The sequence below is a fragment of the Terrapene carolina genome, unplaced genomic scaffold (genome assembly GCF_002925995.2).
Source record: "Terrapene carolina triunguis isolate 2854851 unplaced genomic scaffold, T_m_triunguis-2.0 Scaffold374, whole genome shotgun sequence".
Classification (NCBI taxonomy): Eukaryota; Metazoa; Chordata; order Testudines; family Emydidae; genus Terrapene; species Terrapene triunguis.
Window position 1 is genome coordinate 1,748,772 of NW_020664725.1, and position 16,860 is coordinate 1,765,631.

General features: G+C 55.0%; 1 protein-coding gene across 1 annotated transcript in view; it reads right to left on the minus strand.

Annotated features, from left to right (window-relative positions):
* ROBO3 (roundabout guidance receptor 3) overlaps positions 1-16,860 on the minus strand; it is a 129,786-nt gene that overhangs the window by 89,782 nt on the left and 23,144 nt on the right. The window contains exon 2 of the mRNA XM_026657876.1: positions 15,912-16,238. Coding sequence (XP_026513661.1) covers positions 15,912-16,238 — 327 coding nt within the window. The remainder of the gene's footprint in view (positions 1-15,911; positions 16,239-16,860) is intronic.

Sequence of the window (16,860 nt, forward strand, 5' to 3'; positions counted from 1 at the left end):
CTTCAGCGGCAATTCGGCGGCAGGTACGCCGAAGGCGCGGGACCAGCGGACCTCCCGCAGGCATGCCGCCAAATCCACGTTACCAGCGGACCGCCCGCAGGCAAGCCTCCGAAAGCCGCCTGACTGCCGTGCTTGGGGAGGCAAAATACATAGAGCCGCCCCTGGCATCCGGTCTAGGCAGGGAGGGGCAGAGCCAGCTGCAGCCTCACACCCACACAGCTGGGCACAGAGCTGCCCCCTAAAGGCAGGAGTCTGCACTGCACCTGCTTCCTTTCCACCTGGCCTCCACAGTGACTGCAATGCATGGTTGCATTTCCTGAGCCCACATGGACTAGAGCCTCACTTCCAAGCCAATCTGCCATTCCCTTTAACGCAAGTGCAGCCTGGAGCCCTGCTGCAGTGGGGGTGGGGACGGAAGAGGCAGCCGCCAAGAACCCTGGAATAAACCCTCATGGCCCACCAAGCTGCCAGGCTCCACCTCCCCCCTTGAGCAGATCCTTGTCCTACCTGACCGGGCAGGATTCCATCACCGGGAACCAAGGCTCCCAGTGTGGAAAACAGCAGGAAAGAGGCTTGCATTTACAAGTAGTTCTATGAGTCAGGCACCTCCCAGGTGTGAATGGTGTTGCGGGGTGGGGGGAGCTGATCCTATGGCAGAGGGAACGGGAATGGCCAACAGAGAGACCAAGAGCGAAAGCAGGTTTGGGGAGTTTGCACAAGTGCATTAAAGACCAAGGTGCTCTTGGGTAGCAGATGACTGGCAGGGAGGGGACCCCTGGTCCAGGTGGCCCTGACATGACTGCACGGGGAATACTGACCAACCCAGGGGAGTGCAGAGCAGAGTGAGAACCACCAGAAAGCAGCAGCAGGTCCTGGAAGGGCTGGTTTAGGAGGAAGAGCTAAATTTGTGTCTAGCTTGGGCAGGACAGGGCTGAGATAGCCCTCCAGGTCCCTGCAGATGGGTGAGATATTGTGGGCAGTGCCCAGATGTGTAGCCAGGGAAGGGACTGTTTATGCTGGGCCTTGTGGGGTGATCCCGCACAGGAAGGCGTAGTGGGCTCTGAAGTAACCTCCCAAGGGACTGACGGGAGCCCCAGGACACTTAGCAGGCTTGAGCAAAGCACCAGCCAGGCAGCAGAACATGGTGTAGGCCCCGCAGGATAGATGGGCCATGCAAGGCTTTTCCCATCGATGTGCTGGGCCTCCCATTCGAACCTGTCTCCACATGCTCATGGCTCTGGCTCACTCTGCACCTTGGCCCTAGAGCTTCTGCTGCTGGCTCCAGACCCAGAGCCCAGCTTTGGTGGGAAGCTTGAGGAAAAGCCCTTCAGCCATCGTGGAGTTCGTGGAAAGCGAGTTGGGTGTGGAACATCGGAAGGCTGGTTGCTCACAGGCCCTGGGCAAGCCATGAAGGCAGTCAGTTAAAGGCACTCAGTGGGTAAAGTAGGCACCTGTTAAGGTTTTAGCAGATCCTAATCTCCCCCCGTGCCAGCGTGCAGTGCCCCGCCCAGCCAGACAGGCCAGGAAGGCACATCAGAGATCTGGCTTCATGCTGAACATTGGACCCTAGCTGCATTGTCTCCTTGGCCACATGCTTAACGGTGCCCCTCAACATGACAGGGGAAGGGGGATTCATTTATTTTAAAAACACAAACCAGGAAAATGTAAAGAAGAGAAACAGGACATGTGGCCGTGCCCGGGGCCTGTACCAAATGGCAGCATGTGCAGGGTGGGCGGAGCTTGCTGCACGCACACGGGGAGAGGTGGAGTTAGTGCACGTGGAGAAGCAGTTTCTGGGCATGGCCAGGGCCCCAAGCGGCGGGGGAAAAAAAGGCCAATCGGTGGCACTTGGACGGCAGCTCAATCGCGCCGCTCCATTCTTCGGCGGCAGTTCGGCAGCGGGTCCTTCCCTCCCTCTCTTCCTCTTCAGCGGCACTTCGGCGGTAGCTCAAAGAGGAAGAGAGGGACTGAGGGACCCGCCGCCGAAGACCCGGACATGCCGCCTCTTTGTATTGGCTGCCCCAAGCACCTGCTTCCTTAGCTGGTGCCTGGAGCCGGCCCTGGGCATGGCCTATACCACACTCTAGCGGCAGGATGGCTACAGGTTTGCTCCAGCAAGGGCATGGCTGGACACACCTCGTCAGCCGGGGCGCTGGGAGCCAGGAGAACAGCACCCATTCCAAGCAGCGCGGCTGCAGGGTGCCCTGGGGTGCTCTGCACTCAGTGAGGCTGCGGCTGTCGCTACGCAGGGATGTTTAACCGGGTGCTACCCGTGTCTGTGGCGCTAGAATCCTGGCCAGGATCTCCTAGGCTCAGAGTGGCTCGTTACCGGACGGTGCTCTGCCCCAGGTTCCCAAATCCCAAAACGCTCCTAAGAAAAGCAGGCTGCTCGCCGACATCGGAGAGCAGCAGAAAAAGGCACCAGCCTTGTATTCCCTTCGCAGGCCGCCTTTCACTGGGCATTTCCCTGTGGCCAGGGATCTGCAAGGAGAGCAGGGGCTGCTGCTCCAGTTGGGATGCCTGGGTTTTCCAGCTGAAAGATGCAAGCGCCTGGGCATCACTCAACGCTCCTCCCTGCCATCTCTGGGTAACCCCCACTGGAGCATGAGACATGGGCTTTGATAGCTGCTATTTTAATCTCCTTTTAAAAAGGAAACAGATGTTCCTGGTGCATCTCCCCAGCCCCTGGGCTCAGTCTGTCCCCACTGCTCACGCTCACGGCTGACCCCTCACTGTTCTGTCGCTTCGCCCTCCTTCCTTTGCACAGACAACCACCGCACTCGGACAGGGATAACTTTCCCCCCAGGTTCTGCAGCCTGGCTACCGCAGGGACTATCTCTCCTCCTTATTGTGGTGTGGCTTCCGTAAGAGCCAGTCACACTCATAAAGTCATAGATTCCAAGGCCAGAAGGGACCATTGTGTTCATCTAGCCCAGGGGTGGGCAAACTATGGCCCGCAGGCTGCATCCGGCCTGTCAGTCCTTTTAATTCAGACCTTGAGCTCCGGCTGGGGAGCAGGGTCCGTGCCGTGGCTCTGCGTGGCTCCCAGAAGCAGTGGCATGTCCCCCCTTCGGCTCCTATGCCTAGGGGCAGCCAGGGGGCTCTGCATGCCATCCCCGCCCCAAGCACCAGCTCTGCAGCTCCCATTGGTCAGGAACCGTGGCCAATGGGAGCTGCAGAAGCAGTGCCTGCGGACGGGGCAGCGTGCAGGGCCACCTGGCTGCACTTCCACATAGGAGCCGAAGGGGGGACATGCCACTGCTTCAGGGTGCTGCTTGAGATAAGCACCGCCCGGAGCCTGCACCCCAGACCTCCTCCCATGTGCCAACCCCCTGCTCCAGCCCTGATCCCCCTCCTGCCCTCCGAACCCCTCGGTCCCAGCCCGGAGCACCCTCCTGCACCCCAAACCCCTCAGCCCAGAGCCTACTCTCCCAAAGAAACAAGCAGTTCTGCAAATGTCCCAGAGCCTGCTGCCAAGGGCTAAGTGAGAATACAACAGTCTCTTCCGAAGAGAGACAGCCCGAAAAACTAGTTTTGCAAAAGTTTCCTACGTTGTTTTTGTTCAGAAAGGGTCAAAACAGACCCAATTGTGGGGGTTCAGGAGGGTTTACAAGATTCTGCCTCTGATATTTTTCATTCAAAATGACTATTAATTTTTTGGTTGACCTAAAACCAGATTCTTGGTGAACAAAAATTTTCAATTGTGTGTTTGATAACGTGTTTTTTTTAACTGTGAAAGGCACAAAAATGTTCACAAATGGTTTTTTGGTGAAAAATTTCATTTTTGAAAAAAGGCCTTTAAAAACACACAAACAAAAAAAACAGAAAAACCCTTTTCATTTGCAAAAATGTGGCCAGCTCCAGTTTGCTTTCACACAACAGGTTTTTGTTTGTTTTCCAAAACCAACCACAGCACAACACCAGGAACAAAGGCCACATTGTAAGATCAACAGTATGCCAAAAAAAAATCCAGATTTTATTTGTTTTAAAATACACTCCTCCCCCATAGTCCAACACCACTCACTGCTGAGTGGGTAATTCTGCCAGACAATTCCACTGTGCCAGCAGCGGCTGCCCAAATCCAAACTTAGCGAAGATGTTTCCTAATGTGCATACAAGCAAAATCAAACTGCTTTATCTCCGTTGCTTTTAGTTTCCCCCTCACAATGACTGCCCATCACTGCCTTTTTGCCGCACACCTGGCCGCACATTTTAACATTCAGCAGCTTGGGGGTGTTTTTAAGGCACCCAAAAAAGCGCCGCTGGAGAAATATTTGGAGTGAGAAAAGCAGAATTTGTTTCCTATTTGTGTGATTCAAAAGGAGAAATTGCTTGAGTGAGTTCTCTATTATTCCCCTCCCGCCCTCGTCTTTTCCCCTCCTCCCACGTGCGGGACGGTGAAATGCTCCTTTGACTCGACCCCCGTCCACACCTCGGGTGGTGGCAGCCACGTGAGCAGGCTGGCGGGATTGGGGGTGTCGGGCAGACCTTGAGCAAGTTTCCCCTTGAGAGCCAATCATTAGCGCTGAGACAGGCTAGCGGTGCAAGAACAATCAAGGACTGCTACTCTGCCAAAGCCTCCCCACAATCCCCAGGCCCCTGCCCCGGTGGCCTTTTCTTGTCCTTTATCTGTTTACTTACTGGAAATCACCTAGCACTGCATATAGGGGTGCTCAGCACGCAGTCCCCACACGCACATGCGGCTTCCAGTACCAGCTACTGCTCTCCTTCACTGCTGGAACAGAGAACACCCCCCCGGACAGCATCTCAGCCTGCTGCCAGGTGGCCAGACACCATCTCTGATGCGACTCAGGGAGCAACCACCAAACTGCCAAGCTCTACGATGGGATTTCTAAGAAGCTGAGCCCAGATTAGAAATGCTCAGATCCCTACAAGCGAGGTTCGAGGCATGTCTGCAGAGGGCGTTTCCTGGGGCCATGATGTGCCCTGTACAGGGGAGAAATGGGTGTGTACTTTTTTAGGCTTCTGTATGCTGGAGAACAGAAGCCTGGAAGTTGTAACTAGCTGGCCAACACCGGGGGGGAATTCAGTTCGGAGAAGTGTCAGTGTTTTGTTCTGGAAACAGGGAAATACAGTGTTCCCAAAAGGAAGTGTGTGAAACCGACATGCTTTTCTGAACAGGAGCTGTGAAACTGACAAGAATGTCTGTGGCACTCAGCAGCTGATCAGTGCCCACAGCCTGGGCTCTCGGGTCTCCTGGGGTCCCGGCTAGCTTGGAAGTCCTGGGACTGGCTCCAGGGCCTGCTGTTCCGGGGCAGCCCGAGCAGGCAGACAGCTGGCCTGGGAGTCTGGAAGCCTGGGGTCCCCCACCTAGGCAGTCTGCATGGCTCCAGGACGGCCTCACTGAGGACACTGGGAGCTGGGCCTATCACTCCTACGCTCCCCGCTCCATGGCAGGGCACTGGTGGATGCTCTTTGCTGGATCCTGGGCAGGTGTTTCAGTGAAAGTGTTGTTGAATCTGCCACAGAATCAGCAAAACATTCTGCTCCAGTGAACCAGCATTTTCTGACTAAACCAAGTTTCCGACTGTGACAAACAGGCCCCTTGACAAAAGGTTCCCTGATCTTTGCAAACAACTCTTGTCTCAGACCTGACAAACTCGCTACATCAAATACAGGCTTGCAGGGGATTCGTCCATAAAGGACAACACGGAAGATCTCTATCGAAAGTCGAGGTTATTGACCTTTCTGATGCTTGTAACCATGGCAGGATGTGTGCATGGGCGACACTTAAGGAATAATGTACCTATATCGAGGTTTATACCCTGATGGGCTTAAAGCTAAGGGGCATCAGCAGGCAGTGACATCACTGGGTGACGGCCTCTATGCAGGCAGGAGCTGCCATCCCTCCCTGTCAGCTGGTGATGTTACGCCAGGCTCAGTTGTCCACCGCTGCCCCATCTCAGGACAGTCAATGGAAAACCATCACAGACAACTGCAAACAACCAAAGCCATTTCGGGGTAAAGAAGGGACATGGTACCAGATGGGGGTCGCCTGTCTACAAGCACAGAAAAAGACTGTTTCAGTGTAACATCGAGTGGGGAGAACCCTCTGGGTCCATTCGCTGAGGAGACAGCTTGTGGAGCGGGGCGTGTTTCATGGAAGATCAGATCCTGGTTCCTATGAAGCCAGCCAGCTCTGCAACAGACTGAACTTTGGGGGTGGGGGGAACCCACTTTATCAGCTAGAAGAGGGAGCCGTTAATAAGTGTCAGCCCTAGTTCGTGTTTTATTATTTTGTTTTGTATTGTAGCCATTTGTTTCCATCACACTCTCTTGTTTCTAGTAGAATCTCTGTCCTTCCTTAACTAACCCTTCGTTTGTTTCAGTACCAGTGCTGTGTGTTATTCAGGAGCAGTGGTTTAACTGGGGTCCCTGCACCTTTGGGGGCAGAGGCTCTGGGATTTCTGTGAGTAGCCAGTGTCAGGGGCTGGATATCACAGGGGAGTGCTTCAAGGGGAGTCGGGGACAGCCCAGAGGAGAACATAAGAACGGCCAGACTGGGTCAGACCAAAGGTCCATCTAGCCCAGTATCCTGTCTACCAACAGTGGCCAATGCCAGGTGCTTCAGAAGGAATGAACAGAACAGGTAATCATCAAGTGATCCATCCCCTGTCGCCCATTCCCAACTTCTGGCAAACAGAGGCTAGGGACACCATCCCTGACCATCCTGGCTAATAGCCATTAATGGACCTGTCCTCCAGGAACTTCTCTAGTTCTTTTTTGAACCCGAGTGGCTGAAAGGCTGGCGCTACCAGGGAGTGGACACCCAGTCACCACAGACAAATCTCCCTCACGCTGGAGGCAGGGGGATAACAAGGCAACTCAGAGTTCTGGGTACCCCGAGATCCATCACAATGGCCAGCTCTACTCCGGTTTCCCCCTTTTACATTCATTTTGCTCGTCTTACCGCCTTAGAAACTCTCAGAACATGATGCCTGCTCTCCCCGCTGGTGCTGGCGGAACTCTGGGCTTGCTCAGGCCTCGCCGATAGGAGACAGTTGCACCAGTTTAACTAATGGGGCAACTTTAAACAGATTTAACGAAATATGATTCGCGCTCACCTGGTGCAGCTCAGGCCAGGTGCAGAGGGGGCGTGCTTAGCCCTGAGCTGAGAAAAGCATTGCAGAGGTGTTAAGAACAAGAAGAGTTGCACACAACCTGAATACATTCCTTCCCCTCTCCTGCAGGTTCCAATGTTCTAACCCTACCAACTCTCCGCTCAGCCAGAGCGTCTTCCAGGGTAGACAGGACCTGGTCTACTCAGATTTCCTTTATAATCAATGGCTGCGAATGCCCACCACCGAATCACTTGTAGCTCTGTACAGCAAATCCACCGGGCACTGGGAACGGCTTACGTCTCCAGGTGGGTGCCTCTGAGCTAACAGGAGCGTCTGCAACCTCTGGGACACGTTACACTGATCTTGAAAACATTTCAGCTAGAAAGCAGCCTTTGGGAGCCCAGCCATTGTGCGGACCTGTGCCGGAAGAGTTCGCACGGGATCAAGGCTTTGTGGCAATCAATGCAGGCACCAGATCAACACATCTTTGATCCTCTTTAGAGGAGAATGGGATTGCCTGGCTGCAGCACAATCAATTTCACCCACCACTGGAATCGCTGATTAACTCTATGCAAATGATTTCCCCGTTGGCGAGCAGGAGCGGCACCACCCCAAACCTGAGCGCGCACATAACAACTTTGGTGGTTCGGAGCCAGGGGAAGAGGGCGGATTTATCAAGCAGTGGACATTTGTAATGCAAATAACAGCCCCACCATTTCTCATCCTCGGCTGAAACGTGCAAGAGAAGAGAGACACCAGACATCTCTGGCCCAAAGGTAACAGGCGAAAATCATCAACAGGGCCAGAGCCACGTCTGCCCCTCTCTCGGTAACAACCACAGCCGATCTGTGGCCACGAGGGAAGGGAGTTTTTCCGAGTTTCTAACTCGGAACCCAAGTGACCCTTTCACGTTTCAAACACAAAGCGTCTAATCTGCCCAAGCACATTCTGCCTGCAGACGGGAGCTAAGAGGGTCACCCAAAGGGCTCCCGTTACTTAGGAAATGACTTAATTCCTTCCCCCTGGTAGCCAGCACTCATTTCCTAGCCCAGGCCCCAGCTGAGCAGCTCTCTTCCCATTCCACGGGGTTTGGAAGTCCTTAAAGGAAGAGCTCTAATAACAGGCTCTCGCTGCTCGCCCCTCCTGGAGCGGCTGCACTTTACCACTGGGAGGTCCTGTAAGCACTGGGAAGAGAAATTGCTGGCCAAATGAGAGAATAGCTTCTAAGCGAGGCTGCCGTCTGATTACAAGGCTTGGTGAGTGGCCGCGCTAGACAGTAATTCCTGCCAAAGCCCTGTCTGTGAATGCGCCGGGGGAAGACAGAGCGCTCTGGGGTGTTTGCATCACTGGGTTATTGTTATCTTCAGCCAGCTCCACGGCCCCAAATTTCAAAAATCACAAGGTCAAAACATCTGAAATCCATTAGGAATTTCTAAAATTAGCCTGTCAGCGCAGGGTTCCAGCCGCTGCTTCCAGCGCCAACGCCCTGCGCGGGGGGAGCGACGGGCTGTCGGCACCGAGTCACGGCTCCCCCAGCCCCCAGAGACTGCTTCTGTCCCCCAGCTCCCTCCTCTCCCGGGGCAGCCCTGGCGAGGGGGGGGGGAGCTGCTGCTATTCTGTTTGTCCCACAGCTGCCCCCTCTCCAAATTACATAAACGCCTCCTGTCTGGGTAATGGACTGAGAAGTGACACAAAAATCAATAAAGAATTCCCGTTTGGAGATGGCCGGCTGCTGTTCCGAGCCGCTGCCTGGGCATCTCTGCCTGGAGCTGTCAGCGTGTCCTCAGTCACACACAGACCCGGCTTCCCTTCCCCCATCCCCAAATCTAACCCTGGGAGCTTCCGGCACCAGACAAAGGCCATAAGGTCAGAGGTGCTCGTCCTTGGACGCTGTTCTGTGCTTGGGTCAGTACTGGCAGGTGGGGGCTAGCACGGCCTGGGATGGCAGGGGCAGGTGCACTGAAGGCCTGAGCGAAGCACCCCCACCTAGTCCCAACTGCTCACTTGGGATACTAGCTGGACCCAGATTTCCAGCTCTCTCTTCATCTGGCCACCCACATGCTCCTTACCCCTCCCCCCCCCAACACCCCCAGCAGCTCCTTTCCTCTTCGCTTTGCTTTTACTGGCCTAACGAGCTCAGAGCCCGTTATCTCGAGAGGGCCGGTCTATTCCCCCCTGCCAGGAATGCACAGGGCGGGAGCAGCTGCAGCAGGCTCAGGACATGGCATGAATCCCCTGAACACGAAACCCAGGCCTCTCCAGCCTTTGGGCAGGTCTGTTCGATCCCGCCCTTTGTAACTCCAGGGCTGCTGCGTTCGCTGCACTCCAAGAGACCAGTCAACATGCGCTCGGAAGGGGGGCCAGTCTCTGCCTGCAGCCTGTCCGTCAGCAACGGAGAACTCACCTGGGCTGGGAGAGGGGGCTGCTGGCTAATCCCTCCAGCCCAGCGCTGCCTGCTGCCTCTGCTGCGGCACACAAACCGAGCTCCCAATAGCTGGACAAAAGCCACTTCTCCTGCAGTCCCGAAGGCCACCAGAGACCACCCCCAGCCCCCTCGTCCCTGCTGGTTCTTAACTTTGACCTCCCTCCATGGCCACAGTCTCTTGGTGCCCATAGCCATGGGGTCTCAGAGGAGAATCCCCAGCACCCCGCGATCCATCCTCCCAGACAGCCAGGACTTCGCCCGCGCAGCCTAAACACTCGTTCCATTTGCCGCTCAGATGTTATTACTGTTACAATAAGGCCTGAAAGCTCCCAGAAGCCACATGGCCCATCCACTTCCTGTTCCCACCATCCATGAACCCAGAGCCAGAACAAGAGTCTGAACCAGAGGCAAAACTTGTGGAAGTCAAGAGCAACAAAGATCTTTTCCTGAGCAGCAACTGATTTGGGGCGTGTTTCCTATGCTACTGCTCAGAGCCCCCCATAGGGATTGGTACCACACCTTGCTGGGTGCGACAGACACAGAGTGAGAGATCATAGAATGTCAGGGTTGGAAGGGACCTCAGGAGGTCATCTAGTCCAACCCCTGCTCAAAGCAGGACCAATTCCCAGACAGATTTTTACCCCAGATCCCTAAATGGCCCCCTCAAGGATTGAACTCACAACCCTGGGTTTAGCAGGCCAATGCTCAAACCACTGAGCTATCCCTCCCACCCTCACAATCTAAATAGACAAGACACAGGACGTGGGATCCCCATTTTACAGCTGGGGAACAGAGATACACAATGATGAAGTGGCTTCTCCAAGGTCACACAGGGCGAGAGGCAGGAACTGTACCCGGATCTCACGTCCAGAGCCCTCCCCACAAAGCCAGCTTTCCTCTGAGAGACGCTGTTTGTATTTACACTGCAAACTCATCAGGCTGGGACTGTCTTACTAGATGTACCTACGGCACGGAGCCCCAAGAGCCTCTCCAGGCACTAACACCACAAATAGTAGTGAACTATTAACAGCCAGCAAAGAGACCAGTGACAGCTGTGGGAATGGAGACTGGCTAACAAATGCCCATGCAAACAGTTGGCTGCTGGAGAGTGAGTCTCCATAACAAGTCACCTGATAGACGGAGCAGCCCAAGCCATCGCCCGGAGTGCTCCAGTGGGAGGCACCCCCGGCGGCAGCTCCAGTCACCAGCGCACCAAGCACGTGCCTGGGGCGGCAAGCCGCGGGGGCGCCCTGCCAGTCCCTGCAAGGGCGGCAGTCAGGCAGCCTTCGGCGGCTTGCCTGCGGGAGGTCCGCCGGTCCTGTGTATTCGGGGGCAGGTACGCTGAATCTGCGGGACCGGGAACCTCCCACAGGCACGCCGCCAAAGGCAGCCTGCCTGCCGTGCTTGGGGCGGCAAAAAAGCTAGAGCCGCCCCTGGGCGCCCCCCCCCCCCACGGGCCTTGGCTGAGGGAATCTCCATCTGGTTGTTACGGTGCATGTTGCATTTCGCCCATCCATCTAAGATAGCAGAGCGCTCCCAATGGAACACATCCAGTAGGCATTCGGGCCAGAGGGTGCCTGCTACTTGTGGCAATAAGACAGGAATGGATCCAGAGGCTTGTGCTGGGGAATGGGAGAGCGTGAAGTCTTTTTAATCTCTCCTCATAGGGAAGCCGTTCCATACCCTTAATCATTTTTGTGGCCCTTCTCTGCACCTTTTCCAATTCTAATGTATCATTTTTGAGACGGGGTGACGAGAACGGCACACTGTATTCAAGCTATGGGCGTACCGTGGATTTATACAGTGGCATTATATTTTCTGTCTTATTATCGGTCCCCTCCCTAATATTGGGGCACTGGGGAGGAGACAGGAATCGAGCTGGTCTGTAAAGCTCTAAAGGGCTCAGGGCTGGGGAGTGGGCCCCACTCCGACGGGCAGCTGGAGGAATCACAGCCTCATTTTATTAAGTGTCCGTTTCGTTTATTTATTGGAAGCTTCCATATTCCAAAGGATTCGGGTTCTACAAACTAACTGCTGGGAGCAAATCCAAGCATCTCCAAAGCTGCTGCACGCAAGTCCTCGCTAGCCTTGGAATAACTCAACCCCGTGCGTTTGCTTCTCGGGAGCCTTTTATAGATCACCCTTGGTTGATGGCTGCATTTTGAACAATTACTCTGGCTGCAGCACACTCCTTTGATAGCTTTATTTAGACTGCAACTTATCAGCCCAGCCACAAATCACCTAGGTTAGTATCAGCCCTGTCTGCTTCTGAGCTCTGCTAATGCCGGGTCCCAGCCTGTAATGTCAGTGACTCAAGGGCTTAGCAGAAATGACATTTCATTTCCTATGCTGCGGGGGACTTTACATGGCCTTGTCACAGGTAACACGGTCATTTATCTTCTGCCACCATCCCCGGGCTGGGGTTTGCACTGTTTGTTTGCAGATCTTTGTCTCTGTAGAGCCATTAGGGAAGACAATGGGGTCAGGGCACCAAGGAACAGCACAGAGGAGACTGGTTGGGAGGTCAGGGCAGATAAATACAGCCAGGGTTTCTTTGGCTGGGGGAGCACAGAATGCCCTCCGAAAGCTAGGAAAGACACATCCCAGCCTGCCTGGAATGCAGTCTGCCATTGACGGCTGTGGACAAAGCTGACTAATCAGGAGTGTTTGTTCACCTCGGAGTCAGGAGCACAAAGGAACAGCTGCAGATAGGCCAGAGAAAAGAATCTGATCGCAGATATGAGTCCCTCTCTGTAGCGTTGGTGCTTCCAGCCAAAGGGGAGTGCATACCTGGGTGCCTGGGGACAGAGATATTCCCAAGGCTCTGGCCCATTACCGTGCCGGGGGAATTCTCGGAGGCTAATCCTGAAGGTATGTGCAAAGACCCCATGTCAGGAGCGGGTGACTGATGGGCTGGGCTGTTCATAGGCTGACAGCTCAGGAGCACAAAGGAATCTAACCAGGATAAACCCTTCCCCTAAACAAAGCTAAAGAGCAGAGGCTGCCTGTGCCAATTAGGAGCAGCATGTCAGATCTGCAGCTATTAGAGCAATGAGGGAAGAGCAAGCAGATCAGTAACCCACCCCAACAGCTCCCAGGTCACCAGCAGCCAAGAGACCGACAGACTCCGGTTTGATCTCTGACCCTGTTCCAGTTGTGCAGTGCGCCCAGCCCAGCCTAAAACACTGCTTCAAGCGGGACCCACAAAGCAGGTCGCTGTGCCAGCACCAGCCAACTAGACCTATCAGGAGACACAGGCGCTGCCTCACCCCGGTGTATGGTCCATTGTCAGTTACCCCAGTGTGTGAGTGAGATAAACACAGTCAATGGGACTGTTAAAGCCAGAGGAGTGGGGGTCTCAGGGCAGGGGCAGCGCTGAAACGACATTCAGCTCACTTCTTGAAACTGACGACGTGCTGTCAGCTGTCATTGCCTCTCTTATAGTTCACGCTCACCAAAGCCCTGCTTACTCCAGTTCCCAGGGCAAGGCCCCTGGATTCTGCACGGACGGGAAAGTCCGTACCTGCTTCGTTGAAGTTTGAACTGGAGGGTGCTACGGAATGGAAAGCGAATGAGTCAGCCTAGCAGCCGCTGTTATTGCTTCGATACCTCGTTCCGTTTGCTTTACGCAGCCCCCACCCCCACTTTCGGTTTGTAACCCGCGGCAGAGCTGGTGTGCGCAACACGCGGAGGCGTGGCAGAAGCCAGCGGCAGGGAGCGGTGGAGGGTCAGGCCGCTGGGGAGAGGGCAGTCAGTGGGACAGCTTGAGACAGTAGGAGAAATACTGGAGCGGAACGACACTGAAACGACTCCCTTCAGGTTTCAGAGTTAACGTCCCACTGAAATGAATGGGGCAGTCCCAGCTCTCTGAAAGCTATTGTTTCAGGCTGGCTGCAGACTCAGGCAGACAGCACTGCATCAGTTCACGCTTGATTCCAGACAGGATGTGAACAGTCACAAAGGCTAGGAACAGATGTTTTTATAATGCAAAATGGAACCTGGCCCCTCAGCGAGGAATGGATTCTGCAGCCTATACCATGGAACACAGAGGGCTCCAACTAGCACCAGTGCAGATCTCGGCAACGGGGTGACGTGGCGAAGGGGCCCCACTGGGGTTGGGGCAAGGATGGGGTTAAGCTTTGTCCCAAGCAGGCACAAGGACTGAGGAGGCTCCAGGACTGTAGTGGAGAAGAGCCTGCGCTCAGGATGCCAAGGGGGGGAAGCATCGCTCTGCTTTCCAGAGGCAGAGAGCAGGGCAGGGCGGGAGCTGTGCATGTGAGATAGGCAGGTTCCTGCAGGATGCTCACCCACCATCAGGTCCGAGGCCCTCTTCTGCCGTAAAAACAGCAGCCGTGAGCTAAGGTGCAGAGAGTCACATCCTCACATTCCATCTAAATTGCACCAAAACAGTGTATTATCGGGCTGTTAGGATGGCGCTCCTGTCCTAGGAGTACCCACCATCACCGGATAAAGAAACAGCTCTCAAGACGTTTAAAGAAAACTTTGTTTGACCGCATTCTGCCTGGCAAGGAACCACTTATCAACAGTTGTATTTGTGAAATCTCTACTTCTATTGTTTGGCCTTTGTGGTCCCTACTTTCCTATTGTTTATCTGTGTGGTCTCTGTCTGATTCTTTTATTGTTTCGGTCTGTTGCATAACTCATAGGCAACGACTCCGTGGGTGCTCCGGGGCTGGAGCACCCACGGGGAAAAATTGGTGGGTGCTCAGCACCCACCGGCAGATCCCCACCCCCCTGCCCAGCTCACCTCCGCCTCCTTCCCTGAGTGCACCGCGTGCTCGCTTTTCCCCCTAGCTCCCAGCGCTTGCACCGCGAAACAGCTGATTCGCGCAGCTGGGAGGGAGGGGGGAGGAGGGGGAACGCAGCGCGCTTGGGGAAGAGGCGGGGCCGGGATCTGGGGAAGGTGTCCAATAGGGGCAGGGAGGGGGCGGAGTTGGGGCGGGGACTTTGGGGAAGGGGTTGGAATGGGGGCTGGGCAGGGGCGGGGAAAGGGGAAAGTTGGCACCTATGGCATAACTCATTTTGCAAGATTTGAATCAACTAAGGTGGTGGGGTGTGATTGGTTAAAGAAGTGTTTTATAATGAGCTAGGATGGGTGGAAAATACCATTTTGTAGGACTTCAGTGTAAAATGACTGGTTAAGGTCCGGCTAAGCAGGACCCACATTTTAACTATATAAACTGGGGTCCAAAGGGAAGTTCTTTGGACCCTAACTTCAGAACACAGCCCAAGGTCAAAACTGCCTACACCATCACACCCTGCTGACCATACGGTGCAGAAGCTGGAGCCCCAGACAACGTGAACCTGACTGGCCACCAGGAAAAGTTTGTCTGCCTTATTAGGAGTGCTGAGCATTGTATGCTGAGCGTGTGTAGTCTGTTGATCAAGTGTTAATAAATACAGGTTATTACTGTGTACGGCTCTTTCGCTGGTAAACAGCCCCACAGACCCGTAGAGCCCTGAGCCCTCTGGGAATGGGTGTTAGCCCTGAGAGCACAGAGTAGAGTTGGGTCCCTTACTCCCTGAGTGCCCACAAGAAATGTAGGGGAGTAGGAGCCCTAAATTGTGCAGGTAACACCCGGAGGCCCCCTCTCCCCGGGGGTCCGGCTGAAGGCAGCCTGTCTCCCTTTGCTGGTCAACGCTCAGGGCCTCTATGGGACAGGGTGCTTCCGGCTGGGAAACGAACGTCTCCTGAAGGGGCTGAGGCCTGCAGAGGGTGCTGCTATGGGCTTGCCGGGGGTGCCCAGCAACTTGGCAACGTCCTCGGACTGCGGGGCTTGGCTGGGAAAACAGGGTCGCTTAATGCTGAGAAAGTCTCCAGCCCAGACAGACACAGCACGGTCTCCGCAGACCTGCGCGGGCACAAAGCCAAGAGCGCGGTGTAAATGGCCTTGCGGTGTTAACTCTTCACAGAGTCGCGTCAGAGAACTAGGGCAAGGTGCTGAGTGCTAGCAGGAAAGGACAGGACACTGTCATACATTCAAACATCCCCATTGCCCAGTGCCTATAATAACCACGGCCAACAGGGCGACACCGACCCACCATACCAGCCAGCAGCATGTGTAGGAAGGCACCACCTCCCCTCTCGGCAGGAACGCACTTATCCAGCAAGGCGGCTGGCACGAGCGCACAGCAGAGCCCTGGCCAGGCTGGGCTGCGCTGCCACTAGCCCTGTGGAAACGGAGCCTCTTAGCAGAGCATGGAGGAGCCAGCCCCAGCGGGGTGTTCATGTGGCTCTAACACAGCCGGGAAAGTCATCGGGCCAAATTCTGCCCTGGAGCCCATAACACGACTTCCCACAGCCTAGGCCCTCTGCACGGCGCAGACACAGCAAAGTGTCACATGTGTTAACCCCCTGGGAGTGTGCCCAGAACCCCACTCACTGGCCACCTCCAGCGACGCGTTCCGGCTCACGGCCTCGCCCAGGTAGTTCCTGGCCACGCACACGTACACGCCCTCGTCTGGCTTGCTTCTCCTGCCATGGACGATGCGCAGGAAGAAGAGGGAGCCACTAGGCAGCAGCATGCGATGGGATCGCGGGTCCTCCTTGTCCGTCTCCACCCGCTCCCCATCCTTGTACCATTCGATTATCGGGGTGGGGCGCCCCTCCGCCTTGCAGTTCAGCGTTGCCGGCTCCCCCTTGGAAACGATGAGGTCGGAGGGGTGCTCGACTATCCTTGGAGAAAAGTCTTCGAGCCGAGGGCGGGAGCCTGAGAGGCAGAAGAGAGAGCAGAGATCAGGGCGAGGGCTCCAGCTGGGAAGTGCAGAGCTCCCAAGGGGATTAACAGCCACGCCGCTGGGAATGGAGACAATGGCCCACAGCAACCCTGAACTCACAGGGCTGTGCGGCCGCACGGCTGGAGTAGGGGATGTGGCACTCTGTACCTCAAAGCAGCCCCCTGGAACACCCATATTCACCTTGTCATACAATTAGGTACATTTCATACAAAGCACACCATGTAAGATATCTTATGAAAAGTCAGGATCGGCTGAAACCCATTGTTCTGTCCAAATATGTATACTGTCAGTGTGTATCAAGTTATGAGATTTTGCTGTGTGGTTGTTACTGAAATATGTTGTAATTTGCTAGTGCCGTACAAAGGAGATGAACCACTCCCAGGAGGGTGTTCGATGACAAATAATCATCAGGGGAGTCGTAATCAAGGGATTTACAATTCAATGACAGTTGCATAAGCATCAAACAATGGGAACTGCTCAACTCTGACTCAGTTGCAGAAGACCAAGCCAGGGGGATAGCCCACCAGCACATGTCTGGGCTAGTATTTTCCAGGCACATGGACTGAGGGTATAAAATAAGGGACAGTGGCATCA